Here is a 10,000-nt window from a genome sequence, read left to right as displayed (position 1 = left end):
CCATGGTACTGTGTCCTTGTTACAGTGTAAGACTAAGAGGGATGAAGTGAGAATAACAAGAGGAGAGAATTAGAAAATTCAAATATGTGATATCAATTCTTCTAAGTAATCTGTACAATCACATTTTGTGAAAGTCATCATATGTAGTGAAATATGGGTATGGAGTATCTACAGTATATGCGAAACTTTACACTAGATTATATGTACTACACACTCCAAAATATATGAAATAAAGATTCTTAACCTAATTAGATACACAGTGTATACATCATGATTTATTATGAATTCACGTACAAGTATAGAATCATTAAAAATATATATTTATAAAAAAAAACACAGATAAACCCTAATATACATCATGATTTATTGTGAATTCACACACAATTGTAGAATTATTAAACAAGACGAAGATAAACCCTAATATCCACATCACTATACTTCATCCGTGAGTAACGAAACGACGGTCGCAATGTCAGGAAGTCCCAATTTGGAAAACTCGTCGTTGTTGTTGACGTGCTGGAAGAGATCGCGCTCGCCCTCCTTCAGGAAAGATAAGTCGAGGGACAGTTCCTCTTGGGAAAACGACCTGATCTTGTCCCACGAGTCCTTGGAGCACTGAGGACTGAGAGCTAAGCAGTCACCTTCAGAGTGGCCGTGGTTCCCTGCATAGGATAACGAGGGGGTGGGGGAAGTAGCTGCCGGAGACCAGCTCTCGAGGGCCGATCTGGAGGGAGAGAGAAAAAGAGATGATAAATAATGATGATAAATATGTTTGCAAGAAATACCCTAGGGAGACAGTGAGAGAAATAGATCATGAATAATAATATGGTAGGTTTGGTACTTTACCTATGCCAATGAAAAGTCAACTGACTTTTTTTTTGTCATATGTCTTTGTACTATTAACTAATATATTTAAAATCGTTTTATATAAAAAATGTTTTTATACTGAATGCTTGAAATCAAATAGAAATACAGGATTTATAGCGAAATTCCGTTGTTATTGTCATACCTTTCTTACATATATAACTAATTCTTACCAAAAAATACAGAAGTTCCACATCAATGTATTCTTTGCCAGAAAAAAAACAGAAGACATTCCTACCCCAAAAACAAAGAAAAATATAAATCTTAAAAATACGAACTTTCATTAAACCCACTTACGTAAAAATCTCAGCAAAGACTTCCGCTAAAACTAATGATTCGTCTGACTCCCTGGCTGTGTCAAGGCGGACGACCTCCTTGTTGACTTCGCAGACAACCCTCTCGGCGCATTCAACAGGCCCTTTTGACAGTGTCCAATATGTCCTATATGGAGAGAAAGAAAGAAATGTAAGGAAAAGAGATTACTCTCATTTTATTTTTCTCTTGTAATTTTTACTTTCTGTTGCACGATTTTAATAGTATCTTCAAAATACGGCGTGTAATGCATTTGTATTGTGAAAAGACGGGTCACGTGACAATAAATGAATTACAATGATAAAGAGCAAACAAAAGCCAAGTAATAAAATAGATTGATAAATGAGAGAGACAGACAGAGAGAGGGGGGGGGGGATTAGAGAGAGAGTGAGGGGTGGGGAGAGTTAGAGTTAGAGTTAGAGTTAGAGAGAGAGAGAGAGAGAGAGAGAGAGAGAGAGAGAGAGAGAGAGAGAGAGAGAGAGAGAGAGAGAGAGAGAGAGAGAGAGAGAGAGAGAGAGAGAGAGAGAGAGAGAGAGAGAGAGAGACAGACGAGAAAGAAAAGTAATCCTCTGTCACCCTGGAGGACTCACTTTAGAAACAGAAGAGCGACGTCGGCGACCAACACCTCCTCCTCCAGCTGCTGACGATGTCGCTCCCTCCACTCCCTCTCGACCTCGTCCTCCAGCTCTCGTTTCTTTCTTCCTCCTAAGTGAGAGCAAGGGTGAGGTTTAGGTTACTTTTCGAGTGAATGGGAAAGTTTATAAGTTTGTAGGTTTATATTTCATCCATAAGTTCGGTTTATTTTAGTCTTGGTACTGCACGTCGAAAAAAAAACAGATCTTATTGTACATAAAGAAATAAAAGGTATTGCTTGAACTGCCGAAAGCCAATCAAAATCTAAACAATCAACCAATAAACTAATTTTAAACAATAAACTATTCTAAACCACCCAAAGGCCATTCAAATCAAGAAATCGACATTGCCTCCAGAGAGCGAAACGGCACGTCCTCACCCATGCCCGGCGGAATTGACACTGTGTTCGAATTCTCTTGCCCGGCGTTGCTGTTGGCGAGGTTGATGTTGCCCAGATTGTTGTTGTTGTTGTTGTTGTTATTGTTGTTGTTGTTCAGGTTATTGTTGACGTTGTTGACAATCTGTGAAGGTGAGACTGATTAAGTTTTTTTAGGGGGTATATGTATACTTTAGAGAGAGAAATTGATGGATAGGTGGGCGTATTCAAAATGAAATGTATGTAGAGGGGTATATTCAGAATAAATCATGTACGAACGAAGGAGAAACAAGAACTATAATGTTTTTTCTTCGTGTTCTTCTTCTTCTTCTTTTCCTTCTCTTTCTTATTCTTATTCTTTTCCTTCTCCTCTTTCTTCTTCTTTTCCTTCTCCTCTTTCTTCTTCTACATTTTCTCCTTCTCTGTCTTCATCTTCATCTCCTTCTTTTACTTCATTCTCACTAAACCCACTTCCCAGGAGGCTTGCTTACCTGACTCACGATGTTGACGACGCCCAAGAGGAACCCGACGAACCCGTAGGTGTTGAAGCCCGGGTCCCCGAAGTCCCCGCACTCGCCCTTGTCGCCGTCGGGAAAATAGACCAGAGGAGGAGCTTCGGTCGTCGTGGTGGTCTTCTTCCTCTTCCCCTTGGTCGTCATCGCTTCTCCGGACCTCCTCGTGACCCCAGGTTGCGAGAAGAGGCCGAAGGGATCCAAGAAAGAGGAGAAGAAGGAGGAGGAGGAGGAGGGGGAAGAAGGAGGTCGGGAAATCTTACGCTGAGGAGGAGGAGGTCTTCTGAAACTCGCCATTTTTGCGTGGGGGATCGGGAGGCGGGGTGCCTGGGGTGCCATGGGGTAGGGGAAGGCACTGGGCATGAGTCCGTGGGTAGCGAAGGGCAGAGAACGGACGACTCGGGTGTGAGAGGTCGTCCACGTGGTCGTAGGAAGGAGGTCGAGGCCCGTGGTGTTTGTGACGACCGCCGAGAGGGACGCCATCGCGGTTCGGGGGAAGAAAGTGCGCTGAAGGAGGGAGGTTAGAGTTGTTTATCATTCATTGATTATGAATATGATGACGTCATAATAATACTGATACTTGTGATAATAAGAAAGACAATGATATGATAATGATTTTAGTAATGGAAATGATAATAGTGATGCTAATGCTAATGATAATAATAATGATCAAAATTTATAATAATGATAATGATAGTCATGGCAACAATTATAATAACAATAATGTAATAACAATGATATTAATGACAACAGTAATAGTAAGGATAACAATAATAATTGTTATCATTATAATAGCAATAATGATATTGATAATAATAACAACAACAACAATAATAATTATAATGACTATAATAATAATTCTAAAAATAAAAACAATGAAAATAATAACAATAATAGTCATGGTGATAATGATATTAGTAAAAATGATAATAACCATACTGATAATAATAATAGTAATAATAATGATGATGGTAACGATAATGATAATGATAATGGCAATGATAATCATAATGATGATAATAATATTGATAATAATAACAATAGTAATAATAATAATAGTAATAATAATAATAATGATGATGATGATGATGATGATGATGATGATGATGATGATGATGATGATGATGATGATGATGATGATGATGATGATGATGATGATGATGATGATGATGATAATAATAATAATAATAACAATGATAATGATAATAAAAAAATTATGATAACGATTATAATAATGATATGCAATATATGAAGCAATGATTCATATATTACAATAACACTGATAATAGTGATAATAACAATATTATAAGTTCAACCATAACAGCATAAATAATCCTAATAATATTAAGCTCGCATTACATATTATCGCGTAAACAATAATGATAATAAGGTATAATCAAATCATATTCAAAATATAATCGTGATTTAAAACATAATTGAAAAATATAATCTTAATCTAAAACATAATTGTAATCTAAAATATAATCGTAAAGCGTAAAATATGATCATATTGTAATGAATATGATAATATCTATATCAACTTTCTTTCAGTACTTTACTGCAAAATATCAGCTTTTCAGTAACCATTCTTCAGAAAACATTGTAATTATAAAGATCATCATCATTATCATTCTTGAAATTAATCAACTTGCCTCACAATCATGAATTCTATCAACAATTATACTTCAAGAAATCACCGTAATTATTAATATCATCATTATCATCCCCGTAATTAATCAACTTACCTTACAATCCTGAAACATGTCATCAACACGCACAATCCCACACAAACACAAGTACTCACGTTTCCCTTCAGAAGTTCGATGTTCTCTGGAGTTTCTGTGGCGTGAGGTGAGGGCTGTGAGGTGGGGAGGGAGGGGCGTCTGCGGGGGCGTGAGGGGGGAGGGGAAAATAACGGAGAGGAGGAGGAAAGGGGAGGAGGAAGTACGGAGGGGAAGGAGAGAGGGGGCGAAAGGAGGGGAGGTGGGAGAGAGAGGGAGGACGTAGAAGAAGAGAAATGAGGGGAAAGAGAGAGAACGCAACAGGGAGGGGAGAGAAGGCGAAAGGAGGCAGAAGAGAGGAAGAGGGAGAGGAGGCGAGAAGAGAATAGAAGGGACGAATTTACGGAGGGGGAGGCGTGGAGGGGGGAGAATAACGGAGGGAGGGGAGGAGGAGGGGGAGGCATGCGGGGGAGAGGGGGCGCTGAAGAGACGCTTTACTGACCCAGAGAGCTCAGTGTTCGTTCACGGTGCCTGGTGTAGGATCTGCTGACGTGACGGGTTCGTGTGTTTCTACAGGACGTCACGTCGAACACAAAGTTCTTCCTCCGAGGACCCATGGCGAGTCTGGCATCACTCCTGCCGTCGGTGGACCTGTCGACATCATGGGGCGCCTCCCACCACGCCTCCTTCAGGAGCGGCCTCTCTAACCTCTCGAGGATCTACGCGGAGGACTCGACACGATGGTCCGACAGCCTCGCAGGAACCACCGGCTTCGAGGAGATCGTCCACCTCAAAAATATCCTGCTGAACCTCTCCCAGGATCTAGAGGCGCTGAGCGAAGAGCCTGGAGATCACCAAAACGGGCGTGTCGATCCCGTAGATTTTAGCGACGGTCGAACATCTATGCCTGGAGATCCGGAGAGTGGGCGTGAAGTTCCCGTAGATTTGGGCGGACGTCGGATTTCAGGTAACGACTCGATGGAAAGCAGAACGAGGGAGATCAGGTCACCTCAAGTCCCAGGTCGTCACCCTTACTTCACCCCGGCTATGATGAGGCAGATGGCCATGTCCCTCCCGCAGTTAAACAAGAATTCAAGATACAGGTAAGTTTTTGTTTTCCTTTTCCTCCAGATCCGTCTCTAAATATAACATATATGTATGCGTTTACGTACAAGAGTCTTGTATTCATTCATGTATACCTTTTCCAATCGCTCATGTACACGTTTTACATCTTATATCACATACGTACATAAAAATAATCTTATACTAATAACTAGCCCCATTCCCACCTCCAGCAGCCTGAAGAAAAGGAGAATGGAGACCGACGAGGACGACGAGAAGACCAAGAAGAAGAAGAAGGAGCGGCCGCCCGTGATCTTCGTCCCGGAGGAGAAGCCCGAGTGCATCAAGACGGGCCAGATGTCTTCCTTTGGCTTCCTCTCCTTCGCTCTCGCCATCGCCAACATCGTCATCAACGTCGCCAACAACGTCAACAACAACAACAATAACAATAATAATAACAATAACAACAATAACAATAACGACAACAATATCAACATTGCTAATAACAACAACAACGTGAACAGCGGGAATGAGGTAAGAACGCGAAATCGTTTGTTTACATTTCGATGGTCATGGGCGCGGAACTCTACGGACTGAGTTTGCCACATTTCACTTTAATCCCACTTAAAAAATAAATTTAAGACAATTTATACTATAAATCGCGTACGAAATAACGTATATACCAGTATATAGAAGAAATCATACGTAAATATTATAAGAAACAATATACAATAAATCGTGTGGAAAACATAAATCAATACATACTGCAAATCATGAATAAAAATGATATAAACTAACTTACACAACCAATCACAGGCAAAATAAAAATCACATAAACTAAAACTATAAATCACAGGCGAAATAAATAATATAATCCAACACATTCAGTAAATCAAATGTATTCAATAAATCCTACAAATCATATGTAAGAACCAAGTACCTGATGATCCTTCTCTGTAGGTCATGGTCGGCCGCCGCCTTCAGCGCCTCCTGCAGCTCAAACAGCGCCTTCAGGAACACGTGAGTCGGAGTCAGCGGAGATCTCGCCGCTGGACCCAGCCTTTGCAGGTACGTTTTTATCTTGTTCCTTCTCTATTTCTCTTCTTCGTAATCGTATTCTGATCTTTATATTGTAACAATAGGATTCGTCTTCTATGTGCGTTCGTTATATATATTTTTTTTTATTCGTATTGAATTGCTCATTTAAAGGTCTTTGGTAACGTTGGTTAGTTCGTTAGTTAGTTTGTTGGTTAACAGGATCATGTACCGAATCAAGGATTTTTTTAATGATTGCATCGGTTATCCCTAATGCCTTGGCGGAGGTATGCGTTCTCTGAGTTCTTTTAGTTAATTTGTTTTTTGTTTGTTCTTGTTCTTCGCTGGTGGTGTTATTGTTATTTGTTTTTGTTTGATGATGGTGTAATTATTTTTGCTATTGTTGTTTTTGTTACTATTGCAATTGTCATTGTTATTACTGTTGTTGATGAGAGTTAGAGAGAGAGAGAGAGAGAGAGAGAGAGAGAGAGAGAGAGAGAGAGAGAGAGAGAGAGAGAGAGAGAGAGAGAGAGAGAGAGAGAGAGAGAGAGAGAACGAGCACGAGAGATAAGAAATGTAAATAAATCTTAAATGAGAAATATCGAAAGCCGTATTTTCCCCAAGTGACTCACCGAGAGAAAGGAAAGTTCGCGTTTTTGCGTGAGTGCGTATGTGCGTGAACAACTCCCAAAAAGACAGTCAAAAATATTCATTATTACCCCTCGCCATGCAACAGTATATCCCAAGTGCATTTTTAATGTGACTTTTCTTTCTATCATTTTAAATATCAAATCATATCAAATAATTATTAATTACCCAAGGAAAATGTATTCAAAATCTCTACTCTTTAAATAGATCAGACCTTGTGCCCTCCCGTGAAGAAACCTGTTATATATATATATATATATATATATATATATATATATATATATATATATATATATATATATATATATATATGTGTGTGTGTGTGTGTGTGTGTGTGTGTGTGTGTGTGTGTGTGTGTGTGTGTGTGTGTGTGTGTATATATATATATATATATATATATATATATATATATATATATATATATATATATATATATATATATATATATATATATATAATTATTTTCTTTTTCTTTTTTAAGATTTTTTATCTTTTGATCTATTTCTATTTCTTTATTGCCACTATTATTAACACTACGGCTACGACTGCGGAGCGCTCACTCGGGAACAGATATCAATCGCCGGGTAGAATAGTGGCGTCACCGGGAAGGGCACTCGGCCTGGACTGAGCCTGAAGGGAAGCGCGTGGCCTCCGCAGCTCTTCACTAGCCGCCCCTCCGCTCGCCCTCCAGCCTTCGCCTCTCCGCCTCCAGACACTCCATCAGCGCTGCAATGCCATGGCGCCCCTCGGGCGACTTGCTCTGGCTCTTGAAGAACCAGTTCCTCATGGCCGAGGGAATCTTGGGGCCCTCGAACAGCTGGCAAATGAACAACATATGCGTGGACATGACGTCCACCGAACCCTTGGTCACCGTCATAGACTTCGGAATGGCCAAGGTGGTGTCGTGCGCTTGGGAGGAGGATCTGCATTACGCCCCCGAGATCTGCAAGAACGAGACACTGGGCCTCCACCGAAGTGCCAATAAATGCTTGCACCCCCGAGGAGGAGGCACTCAACTTTTGCAGATCTCGGGGGCGTAATGCAGATCCTTCTCCCAAGCGCACGACACCACCATGGTCGTCCCGCTCACGTTGGCCATTCCGAAGTCTATGGCGGTGACCACGGGTTCGGCGGACGTCATGTCCACGCAAATGTTGTTCTCCTTGATGTCATGCGTGAAACCCGCCTCGTGGACGCCGGCGAAGGCCACTCAGGCGGTCGAAGGTGGGGCGCCATAATGCGTCAACAGGGCTAGCTCGTCCGGACACACGCCTACGAGGCGCTGGATGCCTTCGGTCCCGTCAAGCAACTGAAGGAACTGAAGGAATTCCGAAACGAGTCCACGTCGTGTGAGATCTTAGTGACCAGAGCCTTGTGAGGTTGAGCAAAGCCTCGCCGAAAGCGCCCTCGCAGAGCACCTTCGGGTTGCCCCTTCCACGGCCAGCAGCTCCTTTCGGGAAAGAACAGGCAACTCGCACTCTTCGCGCACCTTCCTCAGAAGCGCCGCTCCCGCCTGGGTCGGGCGCCGGTGCAGCTTGCTGATCTGGGCCTTGACTGCGGCCTGGCAGTCCAGGAACTGCTGGGTTTTGGATATCTGTCGCGAGGGCGTCTGGGGGATCTGCTCCGTGACACGACAGCGTGAGGGCTGCTCCTTCTCGCAATCCGCCGCCTTCGGCTTTTCACAGCCGAGGGGCGCAGTTTCTGCAGGTTCCTCGCGTTGCGATTCTTCACCAGGCGCTTCGGCTCAGGAGCTTGGACTTCGATGCTCAACGAGGATCACCTCGTTGAGCATCGACTCCAACTCACTAGAAGGGGCAGATGCTCTCTGCGTGCCCACCATCTCTGGATTTTTTTTTTTTTTTTTTTTTTTTTTGTGGGGCGGGGGGGAGTGAGGGTCAGCGGGGTACCTTGGCGAGGCGTAAAGATCTAACAGTGTAAAGTGCTCATGTGTGTGAGTGTATGTGTATATCTGTGTGTATGTTGATAGATTGTTAGATAGATGTGTGTGTGTGTGTGATTGTATGACTGATGGATTTATGTGTACAATTGTGTATGTCTATATTTGCATGTGTGTGTGACTGTGTGCATGAGGATATGTGTGTGATTGTGTGTGTAATTGTGTGCGCTCGCGTGTAGATGTGTGAATGATTGTGTGTGCGTGTGTGTTTTTGAAAGTGTGCGCGTGCGTGTGTGAATGATTGTATGTGTGTGTGTGTGTCATTGTTCTGCATGCTGGCAAGTGTGTGTGTGTGTGTGTGTGTGATCGTTGTGCAAGCGGGCATGTGTGTATTTGTGTGATTGTGTGCGTGAGGGCGTCTGAGAAGGAGAGAGAGAGTGTGCGTGGTTGTGTGTAATTGTGTACTTCCAGGCATGTATGTGCGCATGTGTCTGAATGTGTACATGTGATTGTGTTCGATAGGGAATATGTGTGTGTGTGAGAGAGAGATTGTGCAAGTTTGTGCAATCCCTCTTTCTATCCATTCCTTCCACGCTCCTCCCCATCCTTTTCCTATCCATTTTCTATCTATCTATCTATCTCGAACACCACCAACACCACAATCCTCTCCCTCTCTCTCTCTCTCCAACACCAGCACTCGACGGAGGGGAAGTGGGCGTGTCCAGGAGGCGGAGCGTCGTTCAAGATCCGGGGTCTGTTGGCAGTCGCGTCCCTGCTCGAGCTCTGGCAGGAGGCGGTGACGGAGGAGGAGACTCAGTGCATCGCCTGGAGGTATTGGAGGGTTGGGGAGGGGGGTAGGGGTGGGGGGTAAGGGTAGGGTTGGGGGAAGGTTTATGGATGTTTATGGATGTTTATGGATGTTTGTGGATGTTGTAGAGAT

General features: G+C 42.7%; 2 protein-coding genes across 6 annotated transcripts in view; both read left to right on the top strand.

The window, feature by feature from the left end:
* LOC113803269 (Zinc transporter Zip99C) overlaps positions 1-334 on the top strand; it is an 83,420-nt gene extending 83,086 nt beyond the window's left edge. For all 5 annotated transcript variants that reach the window (XM_070138701.1, XM_070138700.1, XM_070138704.1 and 2 more), the window contains exon 8: positions 1-334. This exon is cut by the window's left edge and continues 5,980 nt beyond it. The gene's annotated coding sequence lies outside the window, so the exon portion shown is untranslated.
* A 4,583-nt stretch (positions 335-4,917) lies between these two features.
* Positions 4,918-10,000, top strand: part of LOC113803275 (uncharacterized) — a 5,607-nt gene continuing 524 nt past the window's right edge. The window contains exons 1-4 of the mRNA XM_070138157.1: positions 4,918-5,521; positions 5,714-6,014; positions 6,441-6,548; positions 9,755-9,891. Of these exons, the coding sequence (XP_069994258.1) occupies positions 5,034-5,521; positions 5,714-6,014; positions 6,441-6,548; positions 9,755-9,891 (1,034 nt within the window). The 5' untranslated portion in view covers positions 4,918-5,033. The remainder of the gene's footprint in view (positions 5,522-5,713; positions 6,015-6,440; positions 6,549-9,754; positions 9,892-10,000) is intronic.

This window comes from Penaeus vannamei, chromosome 24 (assembly GCF_042767895.1).
Source record: "Penaeus vannamei isolate JL-2024 chromosome 24, ASM4276789v1, whole genome shotgun sequence".
NCBI lineage: Eukaryota > Metazoa > Arthropoda > Malacostraca > Decapoda > Penaeidae > Penaeus > Penaeus vannamei.
This window is presented reverse-complemented; position numbering and strand designations above follow the sequence as displayed.